Source organism: Caloenas nicobarica, chromosome 4, assembly GCF_036013445.1.
Source record: "Caloenas nicobarica isolate bCalNic1 chromosome 4, bCalNic1.hap1, whole genome shotgun sequence".
In the NCBI taxonomy this organism is placed as follows: Eukaryota; Metazoa; Chordata; class Aves; order Columbiformes; family Columbidae; genus Caloenas; species Caloenas nicobarica.
In genome coordinates, this window is record NC_088248.1 from 76,869,731 (window position 1) to 76,893,827 (window position 24,097).

General features: G+C 37.6%; 1 protein-coding gene across 1 annotated transcript in view; it reads right to left on the bottom strand.

Moving 5' to 3' along the window:
- Window positions 1-24,097, bottom strand: part of DNAAF9 (dynein axonemal assembly factor 9) — a 78,150-nt gene that overhangs the window by 16,806 nt on the left and 37,247 nt on the right. Inside the window, exons 13-29 of the mRNA XM_065633533.1 lie at window positions 23,770-23,857; window positions 23,293-23,369; window positions 22,960-23,004; window positions 22,457-22,502; window positions 21,999-22,110; window positions 20,818-20,888; window positions 20,324-20,374; window positions 19,424-19,511; window positions 15,987-16,090; window positions 12,642-12,788; window positions 8,564-8,652; window positions 8,225-8,323; window positions 7,856-7,973; window positions 6,252-6,340; window positions 4,894-5,052; window positions 2,909-3,034; window positions 905-942 (exon numbers count right to left, since the gene is read on the bottom strand). Of these exons, the coding sequence (XP_065489605.1) occupies window positions 905-942; window positions 2,909-3,034; window positions 4,894-5,052; window positions 6,252-6,340; window positions 7,856-7,973; window positions 8,225-8,323; window positions 8,564-8,652; window positions 12,642-12,788; window positions 15,987-16,090; window positions 19,424-19,511; window positions 20,324-20,374; window positions 20,818-20,888; window positions 21,999-22,110; window positions 22,457-22,502; window positions 22,960-23,004; window positions 23,293-23,369; window positions 23,770-23,857 (1,547 nt within the window). The remainder of the gene's footprint in view (window positions 1-904; window positions 943-2,908; window positions 3,035-4,893; window positions 5,053-6,251; window positions 6,341-7,855; window positions 7,974-8,224; window positions 8,324-8,563; window positions 8,653-12,641; window positions 12,789-15,986; window positions 16,091-19,423; window positions 19,512-20,323; window positions 20,375-20,817; window positions 20,889-21,998; window positions 22,111-22,456; window positions 22,503-22,959; window positions 23,005-23,292; window positions 23,370-23,769; window positions 23,858-24,097) is intronic.

Genomic DNA, 24,097 nt, shown 5'->3' on the forward strand with positions numbered 1-24,097 from the left:
TGACAACTATTTTATTAATTATAAGCAAAATTACAGTCCTGCAGTTCACTCGGGAAGACATCAGTGTAAGATCAGAACGTCATGATGCAGTAACTGTGGTCTGACGGTGACTTAAAAAAAAAAACCCTCAACTGTCTTTGGCCTATCCAATTTAAGGCTGAGCTTATAGTCTGTCTAAAATAAAGATTCTCTGACAGGAGAGAACTGTTCTCATATATACACATGCCACACGTACTGGTATTAATGTCATAAATCAGTTATACATCTGTTAAAAACAGCTGTAAAGGTGCTATAGCCAAATTTACTAGGTCAGGATGGATGGTAACGCTTTTACACCAACAGCTGCTCTAAGTTCCAAGCCTGACACGGAGGACGATGCGTTTCAGAGTCAGGTTATAAAATTATATATATAGGTAAGAAATAGTTCTGCAAGTGAGCGTTTTTGTCTGCTGCAACGTCAAACAAACCCTGCAAGGATACCTCACATGGCATTAAAAAGAGGATATAAAAACATGGTAACAAGTTCATTTTTCCCTTTCTAAAACAGCAGAAAGAAAAGCTTCATTTCCTCATGCCTCCTCAAAAGGGGATGGAACTCAAATCTAATTTTGCTCCTAAATTAACATGAGTTACTACAGTTCAAGATAAGCAGTTTAACTCATGGTCTTAGGAAACTCTTTCTCCAGATGAGGAAAACCAAAATGCCTCATGATCCACATTATTATATCTTCTCTAGGCACCTATGATGTTTAATAACGTAGGCAGAGATTGTTCTGCACGGATGGTTCTTACCTCCAAGAATTTATTACGAACCTTTGACTACAGGCATTTACAGTGTATTCCTTTGGCCATATGGATCAGCTACTGTTCTGTATAGCTCAAAGTCAAGAAAAGTGACATGTACCTTGTGAACACTGGTCCAAAAACTTGGGAAAAAGCAGCCTAAAAAAAAAAAATATCAGAAGTTCATATATCAAGAATGGATATTATTATTAAGTAAAGCTTTTACATTCATTTGGACAATGACAGCTAGCGTCTTATTATCCAAACCATTTTCATGTTTCCTTTCTTCAGTCCACATAACTGGAGCATCCCCATAGGTTATGTCTTTCAGGAGTTCTTCCCCAAAAATTAGTTTTGGAAATGGTTTTAATTCTTTAATGGATTTAGGAGCTAATTCCCGCCACGTGATTTCGTCTGTATTCTTGGAAGTCAGAAAGGCTTCAACATCGCTTTAATTCCTAGAGAAACGACAGGAATTTTAAGCTTGCCCTAAAGAATTGTGCCTTCCAAACATGGTAGGAACTCTTCATGGAAGGACTGTATGTACATAATGCTTTTTGTACATATCGCACCAATTTCTGGTACTGTGTCAGATAAGCAACAATTATTTTTATGATCTTTATCGTGCACACAAAAGCTCCAGAGATAGTACTTTATCCATCCCCCTTCAACATGGAGAAGAGCTTCATCCCGAGCTCACGAAAGAGCCAGATCTCTGCAGTAACGAACTTTGAGACACGAAACGGTTTGGATTTTCTTGACTGCAGAAGTTTCACGTTGGACAATAAAAACCACTCTTCTCGATTCTCACAGCGCAATTGCCAAAGCTTCCCAAGTGAAAGACTCGTCACTGGCAGCACGTGGCTACTCGGTAAGTTCTTATCAGGAGAAACTTCAAAGCGAGACACAAATAGTCTATGGCACAGGCTAAACCTCTTCCTTCAATTGCTGCTGCACTTCAGGAGACAAACAATGTTAGTCAAAGGATTGCAGGCTCCTGCTGCTATAAATACTGCTCAACACCATGATCAGGAACACGTAAGTTAAAAAAAACCCTAGAAATGGAACTTGTCTTTCCTATAATTATGGAAAGAATAAGTTTAAAAGGCACTCCAGCATCAATCCACCAATATTTTATGTAGTCTTTATTATTAATTCGTCATGGAGACAAAAAGAAGCAATAAGATAATGTCTATTTATTGACTAGTGCAAAGCGCAAGAAGTATATTGGTTTGTGTTTTAAACAGTGAGGAAGTTGAAGGATTGCAATTCATAAAATGATTGGGCATTCACCTCTAAGCTGACACACAGAGTTTTATCACAAATAGCAGCAATGCTAAGAACTCTGAAAACTGTACCTGCTTTAACTTTTATCAAATCATCTGCAAGGCATAATTGCAAAATTTAAGTACTACAATTTTACAGATAGGTCTAAGAAATCAGTTCCATGTTTGTTAAAGTGTGGAGCACACACATACACTATGAAACAGCAACCAAACCACAGTATTTAAAAATGTCAGTGACTTGGCTTTGCTACCGTTTCCTCCCCACCCTGTGTCTGCAGTAACCCAGGATATCAGATTTTAATACTTGCAATGGTTTTGCTTCCGTGCTTTGTCATTCTCTTCCACTACACTTGGGACTGTTTCCCATAAGTTCCGTATTTTAAATCTGTGAAGTCTTCATTTCATATCCAAAAGCAGTGGTATAATCAATAACCCAAACTGAGACGCAAGTCTCAATTTTTAGACAGACTTATAAAAAGATCGTAAGAAAAAGAACAACTTAAAAAGCACACGAGGGGACAGTTGACTGTCCGGTTTTTACCAAGTCCTTAGCCAGAGCACATGTATTTAAGCAGCATGCTAATGACAATCTTTGTTTATTCTTACACAAGCTAAACTTCTATTCATATTACATATAATTATATACCCAGTGGAAACCAAGTGTCATCCTTATAAACCAAACATCACTTCGAAGTTCATCCAAGATGGATTACCTAGGAGTTTTATGAGATTGAAGACAGTTCAATGGCATTTAGCCATCATGTATCTCTAATTAATTTAAAAGTGATCCATAAACTTACGTATCTATTTTCCAAATAGTAAAATATTTTAAATTATACCTGTGTTCCATGTAGCAACTCAGTGGCTCTACACAAGTATTAACTGCTCCAATGATGAAAGAAGACTTCACATCTGGGTCAGGATGAGTTTGCAGAGCCTGTACAACATCAATAACATCAGTATACCTGTAAGAAAACAAAATGAAATATGGTTTCAGAGAAACAGAATGATGCATTTCAACATCTAGTGAGAAGCCAATTGCTTGTAGAATGTTAGATTTCTAAAAAAGCCTACCAAAATACTAATAAAGCAGTTCAAGACTTGGCAAACCCAGGCAAATTTAGCTGACTGTAACATTAGAAAAATTATTGACAACTACGGAGAAAAGTAGCATGAACTTTGCAAGGAGCAACTGAAAAGTCTGGCTTTCAGGATGCACACAAAGCATAATGTAATAAAAACATGTTATGCCTACTCCCAAAGCATATTAAGCACTAAGTAAAAAAAAAAAAATTAAAAAGCAACACTTGTTGCTTATCAGCATTCCAATTTAAACATGCTTCTATAATTAACACTTTCATTATTTATCGGTACCCAGACACTGCTCGATTACACTTCTGTGTGGTAGCAAAGTTTGGGTGAACCTGAGTTTTTACTCCACATCGTTATTTCTCAGGGAGTTACAATCTTCTCTCAAAACTGTACTGTCAGTTATCAAATTAATGGATTATTCGGAGAACTCCAGCTACTTTAAAGCCATCTACATCAACACTCAACTACCCAGAAAGAAAGGAAAACCTAAAATTGGTCATTCCCGAAGACAGTGCTGCTACCAGAATATCACTTTGCATGTCACTTGACTTTGAACCACTCCTACTAACGTTAAGAAAAAAAAATAATCTAACAAAGAAAAAACTATGCTTTTTAGCACTATCAGAATGGGTCATAATGAACATGCTAAGCTCCATATATATGTCCTTAGTGATTACAGTCTTTATGTCACACCATATCACACTTTCTAAAATTAATTTATATTCTGAGCCAACTCAAAATTTACCAAAAGGCGCTCAGTTATCTAACGCCTTAAAGACAATAGATCTTCCTCTGAAAGAAATAGGGAACTACTCCACCCACAGTTTTCATCAAAACAAATTCAACCTTTTAGCAAACTTTCAAAGAAAATAATACATGAAAGGTAGGGTGAGAACTCGGCTAACGTGCTTTTCCACATTCTGCAAAAGATTGTGCATTTATTCCATGGGGTTTTTTTGTTTTGTTATCAGCAAAACACACGTCTGTTGGGAAAAAGGAAGAATAACTCATTTGTGTGCTAAAAGACTAACACACGCTACGCTCCCTCTATATGTTAAGATAATAATAATAAAAATAATAATAATAAATAATAAAACACTAATTAATAACACTAATAAATAGAATCATGCTATAGCAGGTAATATTCCGTAATATTAATCTGCAGCTTGAGAGTGCAACTTGCAACACAATCTCAAACTGTCTCTGCTCTGTTGCTCCCATCTAAATCTACATCTTTCAAGACAGACCACCAGTATGACACTGGTCTTTAAAGACAGAAAACCAGCGTGAAGACATCTCTCCAGCCTTTGAAGGACAAATATCTTTATCTAGGACCTACCCAGAGGGGGAATAAAACAAACCACACACAGCTGCACCAATAAATAAAGTGCCATTTAACAGGAGTCTAAAATGCAGCTGCAAAGGGCAAGAAAACTAGTCTTGAGAAGCCAAAAATCACAGTCAGGCTCCTAAATAGGGAAGACGAACCAAATGTAGCTTCTTTTCACTGAAGGCTGATTTTGGACACCATTGTTTCAATGGAGTGGCAAGCAATAAGATTAACAGGTTGCAGAAAAGCTGAGTTTGATACATATGTAAAACAGAATTCACAGAGCATCACACTTCATGACTGCTACAGAGTGATGGGAAAGTTTAAACACACTCTGGAAATGGGAAGGGAACAGAAAATTCCTTATTTTATGTGACAGTTCAAACCGTTCCAAACACGTACCCTTGCAAGACCACCAAGAGACGCTTGTTCTTTTTAGCGTAGCTGGACTGACGGACACTGAGGTTGTGCTGAGCCTCCAGGACACTGGAGAGGTAACGCTGGAAATGGGCTGCGCTGAAACACTCCGGACTGTCCAGAGTTTGCCGATAAACTATCCACCTAAGCAACAGGAAACAAGAAGTTAGTGTTCTATGACATCATATTTCTGTTTTCTTTCTAGTTTGAACCAACGACCAAAAAATCAATTTGGCAACCCCTGAGATTCCCCAGCTCTCATACCACATGGGGAAGAGGAATTTCCTTGGTTTTCTATTATCTCTAGCACAAGCACATTCTTCGCGTGGTTGCCAAAAGGTTTTGTGGGGTTTTTTTTGTTGTTGTTTTTAAATAAAAAAATGTTCAAAAGCTTCTTCAAAGCAGTACATCATTAGAGTAATTCTGATCTTTGTCAGCAATGAAGTACAAAAAAAAAAATCATATTAATCCAATTCAAAAGACTCAGGTCATGAAAATGTTTCACTGCAAAAATAAAATACCAATGATATTTGCAGGAAAACACGATTAAATGTATTATTACAGAACATTCAGAAGTCATCTTACATCTTTGCCCTAAAAACAGAACCACAAAACTGTTCTGCATTAACTTGCTAATATCAAGACACTGAGTCAAGAGTAATACCAAAAAACCATCGCAGAACATTACAAAGATTAAATGCTAAGGTGTTTGGCTGTAAGATTTAAAAGGACAAGAATTTATTTTTTGATTTTCCACACACTAAATCAACACAGAGATGGCAAATTCCTACAGTAGATTTATCTTATTGCCATGCAATAGAAGTCCTGAATGTATCTCCTGCTATCTTAGAATAGAAACCAGGTCAAATTAAAAACAATGTTGTAGGAAGGACTATCAGTACAGTCTTTTCTCCAAGAAAAATACATTTTAGACTCACTATCACAAGTCAACAAACGGAATATCTTCCCCATTTCTGATAAATTCCATACTTGCTTAACACAGGATTCATTTGGCTCTTTTAAGATTATTTTTAACTGTTTGTAGCATCAGCGATCGTTCCAGACACACATCAGAGATCTACAGCGATACCTGTGATATTCTTAATATGGAGTAACGACAAAGAAATCTCCTGGGCTATTCTTCTTGTCTAAATGTCTAAAATCTATGGGCAAATCTATCGGGCATAACACAGTTAAATGAGATACCTGAAGTAATGGAACAGGAATAATATACTCTAGTCTGCTGTGGAGAACTACTTAAGGTTGCTCGTAATACTTCATAGAATCATCGAATCATAGAATAGAATTTCTGATTTTATTCTTATAAATATATATAAATATACCTTCCATGCTCCTTGTTAAAAGTGACAAGAAAACCACACAGATCGCTGCAGCGGCATCCGGGAAGACCAGTTATAACGGTGATAACCACCTAAAAAACAGGGAACAGATAAGAACGGGGGCGACTTGAGGACTAGAAATGAGCTACAACAATTGCACACGCATCAGGTTCTCTGTCTTGATAAAATTTTAAGTCTAAACTCAAAATTAAATGACACTTAAGCACAGACAGTGTGGAACTGTAATTGTGTTTATGCAATTACACAGATACACATCATTTTAGAAAGATGAGTTTTCTCTTGGTTTTCATACCTTAAATACAGCGGAAGGATAATTAACAAATACAGCAAACAGTATCATCAAAACCTTGACATGAAAGTGGAAGTATTAACGCAAATGTCAGGAAAAACACTGGAAGAGACACCAAATAGGTTATGCTTCCTATGACAAGTGTATATTCAAATACACGGAACAGTATTTGAGCAAAATGGTTCAAAAAGTGATGGTGTACATCACACACAAAGAGCAACTCAACGTTTCTCCTACTGAAACGAGCACGTTACACACAAATTTTATTGCGAAGTTGCATTTTGGGTAGGATTGGTAAGAAACTGCACAAGAAAAGCTGTAACTTATCACCAGCTTTTCTGCACAAAGCGCTCTGTTTCTATTACATTTGCAGGCAGCCATCTGCAGACTGTTTGTATCCTACCCTCAAAATCACTTTAGGATGCTCACAGAAAATGAATATTCGGGATAACAGAAGTAACCCAGAAAAAAAACCCCAGAGATACTAAGTTCACATGAAATGATAGAATTTGGTATGAATGTTACTGATAGATTTTTTTTTTAACATACACAAAGACACACTGACCTTAAAATGTTATTTTAAGACATTAGTAAGGTATTATTAATTAATATTTAATTTAAGCATCAGTATGGCCTCTGAACTAGAGCCCAGGAAATAAGGCCGCCACCATATTGCATTATTCAAAGAGAAGGACTATATTCCTGCTGCTATGACTTTCTTGCTTGCAGCAGATTTCAAATGCTGGAAAGCTACAAAGAAATTTTTTTTGAAAATGCTATTTAAAGCACTCCTTCGGTTTGACAATTGTTATCGGCCCTATAGAGAACTGAGTGTTCTACAGATAATATCAGCAAATGTTAAATATCATGTGCTGCCTCTATGCTATTTAAAGGACTTTTATGTTCCAGAGAACAATTCAGTTAAATTATTCGGCAATTCATAGAAACAAGCTCCTGCTTTAGGGCTCACTCTCTCTGGACATTAGAGAAAACCGTTCACTTGATGATCTGCGCCTCATTTTTTGCCTCTTTTATCAGCCTGAAAGGCCATTAGCACTTCTAAAGATTGTTTAAATGAAAAAAAAATATCAGGTAATATAATCAGAACAATTTAACCTGGAAAACAGACTTGAAGCCAGTTCAGTGTGAACTGGTGGCACTGGAGAAGGAGGCAGAGAACACAGTTAAACATCCATCAGTACTTACTGCATTACATGCAACAGAACTAATGACAGATGAAATATTTGCTAAATGCCCTATCTTAGGGATAGGAACTATCGTGGAGTTGCTTCCTTACCTTATCGCTTTGTGCTTTGCTCTCGGGAATGATTTCTGACAGTTGCAATACAGTCGGAAGATGTGCTCTCATGACCGGCTCGTGACTGACGCTGCTGACAGCAAAATGTCGCACAAACCTTTCCAAAAAGAAAAGTTTTATTTTCTTATAATCAAGACCAAAAGACTTCACAGTTGGGAAATTACGAAAATGAGATGATTGAAAGGCCAAACAGAAGCTTCCTAGAGAGGAAATAATCTCAGAATAAAAATACCGAGTGTGAACACAGTTATTAAATAGGCAATTTTTAGACGAGTATTACATACACCGAAATATTTTTGCATTACTGCTGACAAAAAGGATCCCTTGCAAACAAAAATAATTTCTCACCTCTCTAATTCTGGAAGGGCAGCAGAGAGTTTCAGCTCCCTGTATCTTTCCCCAGAAGGAAGGGACGAGGCATTAAATAGCTTCTGAACAACGGAATGCCTAAAACAAGCAAATTAATTAATTGATTAGTTAAAAAAGAGACCTAGAAATTTATTTTCTTTAAACCAGTTGGCTACGCAGTATCTAGTAAAAAAAAAAAAAAATAAAGTGAATGTCACACTAAGAATGCAGCAATTCATTTTTGCATCATTATCAAACTCTTCAATGAGTGACAGCAGTTTTCTGATTGTAGCACATGATCAATGTATAATTGCACTGGAGGAAGCAGCACAAACTTACAGTCTCTTTCGTTCCACAGACAGGAATTCTTCCTGAACAACCTTTAAAGATAATCCTGAGTTTGTCTGGTTTTGCCACAAAGAGAAAACCTGCAACAAACCAGACCTATGCATAAGTGTCATTATTTTGCAAAATTCATTTTGAATCTATCTAGGAATTTTGTTCATCAAAAAAAAAAAGGCATTTTAACTAGCCATTAAGTACTGCACAATACTGGTTTTGTTGCAAGAATCCAAAATATGGAAGAAGACTCCACAGATCAGATTTTCTAAGCTTCTCTTTGGCTAGTCTGGAATTGGTCTAAGAAATAACTTGACTGAAATGGTCTCGTTTTCCTCCATCTTCATAGCTGGGAAAAAAGTCCTAGGAAAATAATTTCCCCCCCCAAAACAACAGTAACGTTCACATCTACCATTTATTTACAGCATATGATAGATATTTATAATCCATTTGCAGTACAGCAGGAACTGAATTAATCTAAGTCTCCTTTAAGTCGCATTGTGGTTTTCATGAGGTAAGATTGCAGCAATCATTTCCAGAAATTTAAGAAAACCCTGTTCCTTTGCAACAGAGAAGGGAGCCCTTGGTTTCTCCAGGGAACAGCGTTTTGGCTCAAATCCTGCTGCTCCAGCCAAGTCCCATTAATATGAATGGTACTCCGAACCTAGAAATCAGATTCAGATGAATCACAGAGTCATTTGAGTGTTCGGTATTTCCCTTCTTTTAATAAGGAAAAGCAACAGCCATTGTCGTTTTTCACAATAACTTGCTGCAAGACAAAACAACTAGGGAAAGACTGCTTTCCATTAACGAATCGGCATCCCAAACACAAGGGTACCGAGATAAAAACCATCAAAATAAAATAAACTTTTGATATTAACAAAGATAATATTGCTGGCGTAGAAGGATCCACGCGACTAAACAAATAACCACTTCAAAACACGTATAAGAGACTAAGGGAAATGCCTACAAGGGATGGAAAGAAGGACTGGTCAAGAGAAAATTGTATTTTAATAAGTCAAAGGGCTGGGGATAAAGTGATAACACAGGTCAGACTGAGACAGAACTCAAAGGAAATTAATCAGTCCTTTTTGTATAACTGAATGAACATTTTAAAATAAAGAGCTGCTATGGCGTTAGAGAAGGTGAAGAAAACCAGATAAATCCAAAGTCAAAGCAAATTTTCCTGCACTATCAATTAAATTGAAGATGCGAACAGCACTGTCCTGTCTTGGCAGGATCTGCAAACCAGATTCCAGCTCCGTGTGCTCAAAGTCTTGCAAAAATCTCCGTTATGCGGAATTTAATACACTGGGATCTGGAGGAACAGGCAATTGCCATTCCCTATTTCAAGGAGCGTTGGAATAATTAAAGCTTAGGTCCAGTGAGCGAGGTATCATGTCATATGACTGTAGAAGAGTAAAACCAGTACCAATATTTTGTGAATCTTTGCAACTATAGGTCTGTGGAATGATTACTATGCCTGTGAGACTTTAACGGCACGGAGAATTTTAGAAAATTGAGGAAATAATACATACTTGATGGTAAATGCTAACAAAATACAATAATACATTTCCATGGCTTACACAATCAGGTGCACACGATCTTATGAATCTTTTTTGTTCGTGAGATAACATCTTCAAGACAAAAGACACGTCGCATCTACTTGAACTTGAGGAAAGTACCTGGTGTGGCGCCAGATGAGCAACTGTGAAAGTGCAGGAACTGCAACTCAGTACAAAGCTGTTTGGCAAAAAGGAGGAAAAGTCTAAAGAGCACCAAAGAAAAGCAGCAGAAGGCTGGGGACATTCACCAGAGAAGCTCAGGGAACGTCCCTGTGACACCCTTTGCAATGAATTTGGCATAGACTGAAGTGAATCAACAGCATTTTGGGGAATTAAGTTGGGAGACACTCTACGCGGCATTGAGATGCTTCATAGAAAGAGAGATCTAACTGTAAGAACTGAAGAAACAGAAAGAAAAATCGGACGAAGGTACAAATGGAAGCAAGAATGAGCGCACAAACACGTCTAGAGTGAACTGGATCATCAGTGGGAAGCAGAGAAGGGACTTGAAGGAGTTTCTTAAAAAATGAGCGCAGTCTATTAAGGCAGCAGTGAAAAGTAAAGGCAAACCAAGGGTAGCACTGAACATTTTCAAAAGAGAGAACTATTATTGTCTCTGTCCAAGCAACAAGTACCCTCACCTCAGATACTACACACAGCCTGGATATCTGCAGCCAAAAATTACATCAAAAGAAAAGTATTATGATGATCAGAGGAAAAGCGAGGTTTTTTTAAGTATGGATTTAAAAGGATCTGGTTTTATTTGATCAGGCCAAATAAGCCAGAAAGAATAGGTCGAAAATTTCTGAAAACCTCAAGGATGTCTGCTGGTAAAGGAAAAACGGGAAAAAGGGAAAAACGGGAAAAGGGTTAAAAAACAGATAGAAAAGTAGACCTAATAAAATAGGCTGAAAGCTCAAACCCAACCAACCAAAACATTCCCAACCATTCACATAGTGGAACAGTGGGAGGAATCTAAACACTTAAGATAAAAGGAGGAGAAATTTTATGGTAGCGTTAATACTACCAGTGGGGACTGTACTCACTGAGCTAGGTGGTCTTTTCCAGTCCAGTGTCATGATCGATTACTAAAACACTTGTCAAGTCCTAAAATCTCCAAGCTCATTTCCTCAAAAGTGCCATTGTTATAAAGTTTGGCTTATTAAAAGCCTCTGCATTGTAATGCATGAAGCCAATCTACTTACAGAATATACAAGGCCATATGGCATACTTAAAGATTTTAACATAACTTCCCTAAGGATCACAATTCAAATGCGTCTAACCACAAAAAAACACAATAGAACCTCTGCCACGACATACAGCCGCTGTAGCCAATTAGACAACAGTGCTACATTTAAAATGCAACAACGAGAAAACAAGATTTTAGAGCACCCACTGGCTTCAGAAGACAAAATAAGAGCACATGGTGAACATTAAGCTTAAGAAACAATCAATAGTAACGCATACATAAAGTTTCTCACACATGCAAGTTTCTAAGATCAGGAGCAGTCAGGCTGGACATGAGGAAGGAATTGTCGGCCCTGAGGGTGGTGAGAGCCTGGCCCAGGTTGGCCAGAGAGGTGGTGGCTGAACCATCCCTGGAGACATCCCAGGCCAGGCTGTACGGGGCTCTGAGCAACCTGAGCTGGTGCAGATGTCCCTGCTCATGGCAGGGGGGGCACTGGGGGAGCTGGGGAGGGCCCTTCCAACCCAAACTGTTCTGTGATTCTGTGCTCCTGGGAAGGTCTGCGTGGCAGGGCAGTTTGTGACAATCTCAAGTCTGCAAGATCGATGTCATCAGTTACAGAGAGAATCAGTTTCTGATTGGAAAAGAGGCTCTGGAGGGCTCCAGGCCCACCTCCCGCTCCAAGCAGGGCTATTGCTGGCAGCACAGATCAGCTCAGCCATCACGCCGTCCAGCCAAGTTTTCAAAATCTTCAAAGGTGGGGATTCACTGCCTGGGTGAGCTGTTCCTGTCACTGCACCAACCTCCTACTGACATTCAGTCTGAGTCTTCAAAGCTGCGATCTACAGTCACTACCCCTTATTACATTATCTGCCACCACCGAAAAAGCTGTCCGTAACAGTCCTTCCCACTGCAACACCCTGATTTTATATAAATGATAAGCAGCCTCAACATCACATCCACCACGTCTCTCAGTGCCCATCCCATCCAGCTTAATGGAGGAGATTTTCAATGTATTTCCGAACTTGTTGCTCCCTCAGCACTAACTGCCTCTTATTTTTTCTAAATTATGTTTATTCACTAAGATATAGGAAAAGGTTTCGCTTGTGAAGACTGATGCAAGACCAACCTCAAACTTTAACCTTTCCTATATTTATAAGGTGACAGGCTTTAGTGGCTCAACTAACGTGAGGAATAAACCCCTTCACCTTTCCAAATTTAATTAGTTAAGACAGACATCAACAAACTGACCCTTGCCTCTCATCTGAAATACAAAGAATAATCGCATGGTTTTCCCTCCACCCAACTCAATATTTTTTTACTTTACCTGTGAATAAAAAGCTTTATAAATCTTTGTTTTGGGGAAAAGTGCAATCATCAAAAAGTTGTCTTGGGTATGGAATTCAACTGGTAGATGAGCAAGGAAGGAACTTTTGATGTCTATGAAGAGAGCAGCAACCACGCTGTTTGAATCCTAGAAAAGGAAGAAACAGGACAAATTATAATTAAAAGTTACTGAAAGTGAAAAAAAGACTCAATATATTAAATAGCACAGATCAGAAGAGGATTACTACGGTCATAGGTAGGCACGTGTAAAGACCTGAACATTCATTATTGTTCCATAGCTGTGCTATGCAACAGAAGGATCAACTGCAGCCACTTACAGTATTTCTCATTTTCTGCTTCGCAGCTATTAGTGATATAAGCTTTAAAAAAGCATCTGAGGTTGTTTTAAGCACCTAAGCTTTGTCTTGCCTAGGAAAGAAAAGCTTGTGTTTTAATATCTGCTCTTTTCCCTCCACCAAAAACTGGACATGAAGCACTTTCCCCTGCTAAGGCTTCACAACGAAGCCACTTTAATCCATCCTCACACATCACCTCTGACAAAGATATTCTGAAAGAATGAGTTAAACGGAAGCTAAAGAGATCAGAAGGATGGCATGGTGCTATTACAAACTTTTTTTATACCATGCTCTTGAGTTTCTGACCTGAAAGGAACAATGCTGCAAGGAGATACAACTATCAGGCCTGGAATTTAAAGCGTAGGTCACTTGTATGTTGAAAGCGTCTGTTTTTCTCTCCGATTCTTTAATGAGCAGAAGTTCTAATAAATCTATTGCTGCTTCACCTGAATTATGTCTTCACCAAATGGAAGCTGAAGCCCTTGAATCAGTCTCCCTCAAAAACACTGAGCTCAGGTTGTTCAGTTTTTCTTCTCATAAAACAACACTGACCCTCGGTTTTCTGGATTTCAAGAATAGACATTTATGTACAACTTTGCAGGATGCTGAAGCGTTTTATGTTCAAGCTTTGACCTGTAACTCTTTTCACAGCAAAGCATTAGAAATATAGTAAAATTCAGCAGTGTGAAATATCCCTGGAAAATGGGGATTCCATCGCTTAGGGTTCCAATCAGAAATGGAGCAACATCCATCTCCCTTTCAACAGGAAAAGCGGGCAAAGAACCTCTACTTACTCATTTTCAAGAAGAAAAAGCTCAATTTGGGAAACATGTAAGAATGGGTATAAATTCAGAGACGTTTGCAAACTGAATCTCTACCCTTTCCTGACTGAGGGATTAGTGATAAAAGTAATCCTCTCAAAGTCACTGAGGTTACTGAAGAACACACAAAAACGCTCTCCTGAAAGAGAACAATTTCTCTGAAGAGAAAATGGCTTTTGGAACATGGTCCACAGACCCTGGACTCTGCAGGACAGATTGTGGGTTTCATGAAGAACAATTAAAAGGCCAAGTCACACATGCTGCAACCTGCATGTGAAAAGTGTCCACCAGCACATGCTCCTCCTCCTGGAAAACGTTTAGGCTTCCACAAATTGAAAAAAGCTGAAAAGAAGCTGCGATAATCTCCACAGAGATAAGGTTAAAAAAAAATCCATTTTAAAGTTTTACAGGTTGTTAATGTTGTTGTGAACAATGTTTTACTTAATATTTGTTCACTTGATTAACGGCCAAAATAAATGCTGGACTCGGGTACTTACAAGTTGAAATACTTGGTCTTAAATAACAGCTTAAACCCAAGCACACAGCATCTTGAAAGATGCCTTGATACAGTTTGAGACACTGAACGGCTACAGATGAAAAATATATAAACCTGAGAGTTTGGAGACTGGGTGTCAGTTTTCTATTAGTGCCAGGATGGCTGATACTAAGAAAGAATAGAGATGCCTTAGGAAATAGATGCTTGACTCTGCCAAGATTGGGACTGTTTTGGCTTTAGACCTTGACGAAACAGTTTTGTGAGGAATCTACCCTGTCCTCCATGCTAAGGAACTGTGCTTTTCATCACTTAAAGCCTTTGTTGCTTTTATTTTAATCCTAGTGTTAAATTATCCTTTCTTTTCCATCAATATTGTTGTTGCAAATACTTTTGGAAAAAGCCTCCTAACAATTACCCTTCTTCTCCTGTCACTTCTGAACATTTAAAGCTCTCCACCCTTGCATTATGCCAAGTCAGTCGAACAATAAAATGCTCCCTGTCAAGGTTTAGCTTTGCACAAAAAATCTGGCACCAGTTCAAGAATGATCGCCAGGTCCCATAAATAGCCAGTTTCATGAAAGTGAGTGTCTTGAATCAAACAATAGAAGGAAGGTCAGTGTTAAAATAGCTTCTTAAACTACCAAGGGGCAATCCATACGATATACAAGGCAGCTAAGGTAAGATTCTCTTCACTGCTGTGTTTTCACCTTAATTGTATCGCACACTTTTATTGTATTTTACTGGTTTCCTCCATTATATGATGAAATCATAGCAACACAATGCTTTCTGGAGGTCACTAAACAAATGTGGAATACTGTACCTGAAGAAAATAGAAACCGAAGGAAACGAGGATCTTTTTTTCCCCCCAGTGCTTAGGAAACAATAACCAACCAAAATAACCTCTTTTCCATTCTGAAAAAGTGATATTTAACACAGAGTGTCTGCCTTGAAGAGGAAAAACAAAGCTGAGTTGCCATCGTTATCCTCAATCTTAATTCCCACTAAACCAGAAGACCAAACCATTAGCGTGGCAAGTGGGCCAAGTGAAATGATTTAAGCTGATCGCAGGAATGGCAGAACTCTACGCCTGACATTGTGTCTTTTACTGCAATTACTCAGAAATACGTGTAATTACAGTCAACGCGCCTTTCCTTCTCACTTCTCAGCTTGGGAAACGTGAACCCATCGTTCCCTTCACCCTGACAAGAGACAGACACCGCTCGTGACCTCTCCAGAGATAAGTACGACACTGCCACCAACGTTTGACTCAAGGTTAAATATATTCTGAATAGAAGGCAGCATTTCACCCCCCAGTACACCACAGGACTTCACGATGCCTTGAACTTTTCTCTGTCCGTCACTTAAGGCTGCTGGATGTTTTATGAGTGCGATGTTCTGCAATTTTTCTTTTAAAAAAAGCAATTTTCCGTGCTATTAAGACATATTGATAACTCGGTCTAATACAAAATTCTCTCCTCCTTGCAATTTAGCTAACCAGTAATTGGTTAAGCCAACCAATACCAAAAATGTAGAGATTTGCATCAGTTATTACAGTTTTACACACACGCTTGTAAAACGGCAACTGAAATCAAAACTTCATACTCGTACCCTACAGAAGTATTGTTAAAAATGGATTAAAAGTTTATGACAGTAGGAACAAACCAAATACTCACCCCATCATAGAAAGAAATGGAAGTCATGTGGTTCTTTGGAATGGAAATGCTGCCGTGGTGGGGATCAGAAAAGAGAACGCCATCTGAAAAGAAGTGCACTCTGCCTAGAATTTGAAAGAAAAAAAATTGTATTAGGTCTACATCAATATTTCAGTATCATGTGATGAACGCCTCTTCTTTCTGATGAAATTCATGCTCTTGCAGAATTCTGTTATATTTAACTCGCAGTACATTTGAGTGAAGATTTGGGATAGTACGTAGGCAGCATTCAGAGCACAACCATTCCATCTTTACTGGATCTCCCTATCAAGAGCAGGAATCATGACCATGATCGCATTTGACTTAAATCTTATCCTCTGGAGCCCACTTAGAAATATTCTGCGGCTTCTATTTTTTTAAAGCCAAAAAAATTTCCGTCATGTTGAAGTGCAAACTTCCAGAAATGTAAAACTGACGAAATAAGAACTTACGAAAAACTTAAATCCGAAGCAACTGAAAATTTAAATACGGTACCAAGTTGGTCAGATATTCAGTAAAATGTCAATATACTAACACATACAATGCAGACAGTAAAAAAAAAAAAAAAAAGAGATAAAAAATAAGATGACAGTTTTCCTTTCACTTCCTGACCAAGACAAAGTTTAAAACAGAAAATCCCTTTATCTGCAGACTTGGATTTTCTTTTGTGTATAGAGACAACTGTTACCGGGCTAACAAATTCCCTGGAGGCCAACAATCTAGTGACAGCCAAGAGAGACGTGGCATTCATTCCATCTCCGTTTTTCTTGCCATCTTACAGACGTTTCGGTTCTTAACAAACCTGCACGACCAGGGAAAGCAGCTGGAAAATGAGAAACAGCAAGGCTAGAGGGTGTAATGGATAAAAACAAACCCGACATCAGCAAAAAGCTGATTTTTGACAGTCATAAGAAATCCATGAACAAATAACTAAGGGGCTGCCAGCTGGATCTGTGCTACCAGCACTGGGCCAGGTATTAAAAGCAGCATCAGATGTCACACAGGGAAGCACATAAGTCAGCAAAAGGGAAAGGTTAAATATTTTATCTGAAGAAAAAGAAAAAGGAAAAAGTGGCATTATTCAGAGTTACGTCTCGCAAAAAGCGAAGCCAAGCAGCAAGGTAACTAAAACAGAGCTAAACACGACTGCACATCTAACACAACCTGTCAAACAATGCTTGGGAGAAGTAATAAAGATGTTTTCATCTTGAAATGGCAACTTAGAAGAAGATTTTCAAAACTGTTCAGTATTAAGGCTTTGTTTCCATAAAAGAGAGCTTGATATGAAATCCAATCACCACACCTAGATATGATTTCAACAGTTACCTAAAAAACATAGACGATCTGCTAATTATGAATGTAACTGTTTTAGAGTGAAGCTTCTAGTTAACATAAAAATCGCACTGGAGGAACAGCTATTATTAAATTGGGAAACACTGCAATCACAAATCCAAGGTGTAATTTCAGAGCAACTAGAATGGAGACAAACCCATCCATAATTACAAAGATGTGGAGGTTTAGTCGTTCACATATACAAGAACTTCATTGCTGCTGCTTCTAGTGCTCACAAGATCTGAGTCACAGCACAGGTGATGTGCCTTCTATGGATTGGTTGAGGAAATAAAATGCAAAATACAACACTTGAAATACATTTCTGGCAAATCTTAGAGAATACTCACTTCCCAGAAAATGTGTCAATGGGGAAAGAGAGGAAATCAGAGACGTTATATTTTTTTTTTTGGTAAAAATCCCAGCCTCAACTTTTTTGGATGCATTTTAGTCTTGACCATAGACCTTGTTACAGTAAGACACGAGTGACAGAGATGATGAGTCTGACAGCACTTTTTGCACCTGATCTTGCCAGACTGCGTAGCCGTAACCTTGGTAGAGCCCAAATTAGAGCACAGCAAACTGCCTTGGATCATACGTGAAAGGGAACGGGACCAAGTTCATTTTCACTCGACACCTAAGGAAATATCTTGCTTGTTGAAGTGTTGTGTAACAGTCCTTATACCACCTACTTGGAACTCTCCCTCCCAAGAGGGATCAAAACATTTTATGTGAGAAATCTCCCCCAAAAAAGGGAAAAAGTAAATTGCTCCGTTGGGACACACGCAATCAGTTTTCACAAAGTCAAAAAAAGATTCACCGTTCTCTAGTTATTTACTCAGTCAACATGGTGCCCACAGCACTGTATTGCAAAACAGCTGAATATATTATTCTGCACTTTCTTTTTCTAAAATCTGTTAAATTAGAACAAAAGCAAATTCTGCTATATGAATTCTGCTATTTAATTGCCTCATACATCCTTATTTATCCTCAATAATCTTTTTGCATAACTACAAAAACAATAAAGCTAAAGGTTTTCACCTAAATTACCTTATACTAAGCACTTAGATGTCAGATATTAGTTGTCTTCTGTTGTATATCAATACAGTGATAAAAGTACCATCTCTGGACAGCAGAATATAAAAATATTGTGCGTTGAGTAATATGTTTTGACTCAACAACTTTATTTATTCTTCTGTGAGTTTTCTCAAGGCAAAGCAAGAACATTAACACATTAACCCCTCCCAACAGCCCTCACAAATTGTCTTTAGTAACATTACTGGGATATTCATGTTACCGAAGTTCTTGGAGGAAAAGGCACCAAAAGAGGAGGAAAGATCTAAGACTGTTGCTGGTAATCTCATGTCAAAAAGCAGCAGCTCGATTGAATCTGAAAAGGACCAAGATCGAGCATCTTTCTCGAACACCACGAGCATCTGCGCTAACGAGCACTGAAATTCCCAGGCCAAAGGGTAATGGAAAAAAAACTGGAATAGCATGTCAGCTCCAGGAGGCAGCTTCCGTAGGAGCAAAGAACACAAGGCTGTAAATAAATTTAAAAACAAATCTTCCCAGTCCTGTCCTACATCACAGGCAGTGTGTCACATTGCCCAAAAGGTACATAATTTGCCTTTACTTCTTGAGCTGGAAGGCCATCGCACACTGTCAAAATCTTTTCAACCTAATCTTCACATAAGCACCAAAAAAGCACAAAACACAGGACATCATCCATTAAGGACAGAAGAGGCCAATTCGTGCATACTTTCAAATTTTAAGTATGGAAAAAAACCATCTCGCAGGTCTGCAAAGCTTCATTGTCAATCATGTAAGAGTCCCATGTGCCTCAAAAACAAGCTCAGGGCTCTGACAGGAATCCTGCTGCTAGGACTAGGAGTTTCAAGGTTGGGGAAGAAAAAGAAAGACATGAAGTTTAACAAGAGATAATCTTAAACGTAAGTGGAAAGAAAGCTTAAGACAATGGCATAGGTATACTCACCAGATGCGTAAATCCACAAAACTGTGCATCTCTTTCGTGTTCAGAAAAAAAAAAAAGTGGACCAACTCTAAGTAATTGAAAAATCAAATCTCACCTTCTGCAGGCATGGCCTGGGGGTTGCTAGAACAAATATACACCCCATCGCCTCCAGTGAGTAAAGTGCCCAGGAAAGATTTGTCTTCCTAAACAGGAAAAACAAACAGTAATATCACAGACTGCATCAAGGACTGTAATCCAGGCAAGAATATTTTCTCATGGTTTTGCTTCAAAAGTAAAGATTTTTTTTTTTTAAAAAGAGTTTTAAACTGCATTGATACAGAAGAACTAGTGAAAGATACAGCATGTCAAGTATAATTTTAAAAAGCACTTCCCCCCGTTTTGGTTTTGCCAGCAGCTATAAAGTTACAAGTTACTGTCAAACCACAGGGCACGGCTTTTTGTTTTTAGATTGTCAGTCTACTGAACTAAAAGTATATGACAGGAAAATAAATCTATTCGTAATGAAGATTTCTGGTAACCACAAATTAAACCACAAATGTGAAACTCATGTGGTTTAAGATGTTCCCAGATCCCAAATTGTTGTTTTATGGGGGTTTTTTGTTTGTTTGTTTTTTCACAATGCTTAAAGTGTTGTCCTTTAGACATTGAGCACGCTAATTAAGTTTAAAGAAAGTTGCATGTAGAATGGCATTGAGTTTTGGGGTTGCTTTTGAAACATATGAGCTCCATGGGTAATACTCAGTGGGACTTCCATGAAATCGTAGCTTTATTAGAACTCTTTTCGCTCTTGGGTTTTGTCATTCTTTGAAATAAAGAAAACCTCAAACTTTTACACACAATGTTTTGGGTTTTTTTGTAGGTCAAAGTTTGAAAAAGACAAGGTAGAAAAGGTGAGGCTTTCATAGAAGAGGAGCAACAAAAGCCGGTTTTGCCAGCAGCTCAGATTTTTTGGAATACTCGTTCTTGACAGTTTAAGAAAAATGTCTAATTTTACCTTCAATATGTGCTGTGCCTTTTCAGAGAGTTTCACATCACTATCTTCAACCTGTAGCCAGAAATAGTTCCCATTTGTATTGTTAGCAGACAAAGCAAGTCTAACGTGAAATAAAAAAGCATTAAAGAAAATTCAAGGTAACCACAGATAATAAAGTCCTGAGACCAGAGTGCTTCAAAAATGGATTTGTGCTTTTCAATTCTGTGTTACTGAAGCAATTCCTTGAAACACATTCAGGGGATATTCCCCATTAAATTGTTTTATAGACTGAAATGATTTTGTAAAGTCACAAAGCAGTGTATCCCATTCAGTCTTATTTTTTCGTTAACAGTTTTTCACCTCGTGTCCAAAGCTAAAAATCAGAATAATATATTAATATTCAGTTTCAGTTCCCAAATTCCCTATTTTTCCCCCACACATCCACACCCTGACAACAAGTTTTTGTTTGTGAATCTGTATTTATAGGAAAAATAAAAATAAGTTTGTGTACTAACCAGCCAAGAAGCGTATCTTGGGACAGCTGCAGTCAGGATTACGTGGCTGGTTTCTGAATTAATGCTGCCATCTGCAGGGAAGTGAATGGAAAGCAAAGCGGTATAATAAAATTCATATAATTCAGACTGTTCAATGAGATACTTTAATGACCTGAAATGTCTTTAGGAAATATGAACGTTTCCCCATTATTTTAAGGAATGATTCGTGTTTAAGTGAAGCTTTCGCAGCAGATTAGTTCTCGGTCTTGTCATGCTCTAATATACACACAATTGTTAAATCATACCAAAATAAATCCCTGCTTTTATTCTAGCCTTAGGATGTGCCTCTTATGCCTCCTTATCACATTTAATGTCTTTGCCTAAAGCTACAGATTTCCCTTTCATGCAACTCTTGCCTGTGATCTACCACAAATTAGTAGCCCACGACTCCTGCTTTTGAGGTCGGACTGCTGAATTTAAGCTAAAATCCCTAATACTAGTGTTTGTGTGATTGGCTTCTTCCCTTGCTCTCAACTGTTCCGACTCCCATAATTAAAAATCCAAGCCTGTCTGGATACAAAAATTCATAAATACTGTCCAGACAGCCTCAATATCTACATTTCTTTGTCACATGTAAACAATCTGGAAAATGTGCACTCGTCTAAAGTTATGGAAATTACTCGGTATCCTGTATTTTAAATGTCAGACTGTTCCAAAAACGAGCTTTCTACATATCATATCCTTTCTTAGTTTTCTTTCATCTCTTCCAAAGAGCAACCTAAATTAAAGCGTATCGTATAAAATTAGTGTTACAAAGTGACGAGAGAGGGCTGTTCAAATTTCTTCATACAACAGAAAACATTCACTAAGACTAAAAAAATTTTAGGAAGGGTACAATTGCACCTGAATTTTTACACCTCAGCCCTGCTGTATCGCAAGGTTGCCATAAAACCCAAAGTTTTTTCCATGAGATTAGAGAAACTGTCTTGATACTTAAGATATTCATTACTAGACAAGTTAAAATTTTTAGGTTAGACATCATTTTTAGGTTAGATATTCATTACTAGACAAGTTAAATTTTTTTTTAATTTTTAATTAACCCAAAGGCTTCTACTGGAAAGAGCAGAAGCCCTTTTGCTATTTCATCACAACAAAGGTAACAGAACCACAACGTCACTGTTAGAATTTAAAATAGTTATTACCTTTCTCTTTGACTTGTATCTGCGATGTTAGAAATGACTCCGAAAAGACAACGGATCCCAAGCAACCTCTTCCCGTGAGCAAGTCTGGAATGTCAAATACCATCATAGATGCCTACGGCAAAGAACGGTTGGACAGAAAGGAAAGGAAAGCAGAACTTGAGATATTTCACTTGAAGCAGCAAATTCCGCATCTTTTAAACCTCCTGAAACACAACACTTGTACATTGCAGCAAAAGTCTGAGATCATAATTCCATGTTAACATTTTATTCCAAAATCCACTCCCTGGCTTCATGTTAAGACTCAGCCTTAGCTTGGTTTCCACAGCTGAAATCTGTCTCATCCCTCCCCTCACATTTGCATTCACGAAGATAAAAATCTCAGCACGCCCCATAAAAAAGCCACTCGAGCTCTATTTTCTAATAAAATGTATAATCAGAGGACTGAACAGCTTACTCACCGTTTTAATCAAACACAGGCTATCCTCATTATCTAATGGAGTGATTCTAGAACAATAAAGATAATCAAATATTTAAAGGTTAGATCATTTTGAGCGACTTCATAACAGCCCAAAAAAAGCTATTTCATTTTAAAATAAACTCTTATTTTTTGGAGTCCATTTCAGTCAATTAGACAGAGTGGGAATTAAAAAAGCACAAGCTCGTGATATCAACTAAATTAAAAGCACAGTTTTAAAGGAACCTCCTAATGGGCTCATGCTGCTTCTACTCAGTAACAGTTCACGAAATTTGTCTGCCCCGTTGTTTTAGGTTTTTTATAAATCTTTTTAAGATTCCACAGAATTAGAGATATGAAACCATTACATGCAAAAGCATTTAGTACGTCTTGTATGAAATAATCAAATGTAATGTTTTCTCAGAAGTTCTGAGACAGGAAGAATAAGCTTATTACTGTATTAAACCCACTAATTAATAACAAGAAGTGTAAGACAGCGATACAAACCTTCCATGATTATTCACGGCCTGAATTTGAAAAACGATTTTGGAGCTGTAGAACAGAAATTGTACTGGTGAAAAAAGTGTTTCATACTTCTACTACATGTCAAAAATATGTGATCACAGATTTAAAGCTAAGTAACTGCTGAAGTGATTAAAAAAAACCACAGGAAAAGACAAATGAAATAATTATCATGATTTTAAAAGTCCGAATGTATTATGAAGTCTTAGAATTTGGCAGTCATTCAAGTTCAGTTTAAAATTAACATTTTGTGTATTCTTTCCCCCAAAGAAACTAATACATCAACACATCAATCAATCTATATTTGAAAATACATACTGTAATGCAGATTTAAGTTGAGTTAAATGAAGGGTATCTAACGCAGACACGAGCACCTGCTCTGCTACCTCCTTGGCCTGAAAAAAGGAAATTAAGAATAAAATATCTTTTTCCTTAGTCTGAAATCCCAGCAACTACAGGAGCACCCATAAGATAAACACGAGACCAAACGCTAAACACCACCACACTGATGCACCAGGCTAAAATTAGTTTTGTGACATAGCTGATTTTCCTTACTATAAGGCTAGGAAAATTCATGAATGATGGAAAAACAACCGTAAACAGATTAAGATTAGATATTCTCTGATTTTTTTTTTTAACATAATTCGGAAAGACCAATGGAAGCCACAGTATTAACTCCATTAATATTATGTAGTTGACTAAAACTTTTTTTTTTAATTTTGGTTTGCATGTAATCTTATATTTCAAGAAATCCAAACCGACAATTACAATGTACAGAATCGGTGCTTCATTTACCTTGGATTCAGTGGAAGTTTTAGCATAGCACTCAATGCCAGCAAGCACAGCCTCTACAACAGCAGTATAGATTTGCGACAACAGCGTACTGAAGAGAAATACAAACACAATATTTACTAGACAGACAGATTTTTTTCCTCCTCTGTTTAAAGGAGCAGTTTTGTTCCTCTCATAACACAACTGCCTTATACAGAATGGATCCTTGTTCAAATGAGCACAGAAATAGCTTTATACTTAACCTTTCAGTTTAAAAAAATAAATTAGAGCAAGTAAATTGCTCGGATTACAGAATATTTTGGGGAAAAAAAAAACCCTCTTGGTAAAAATG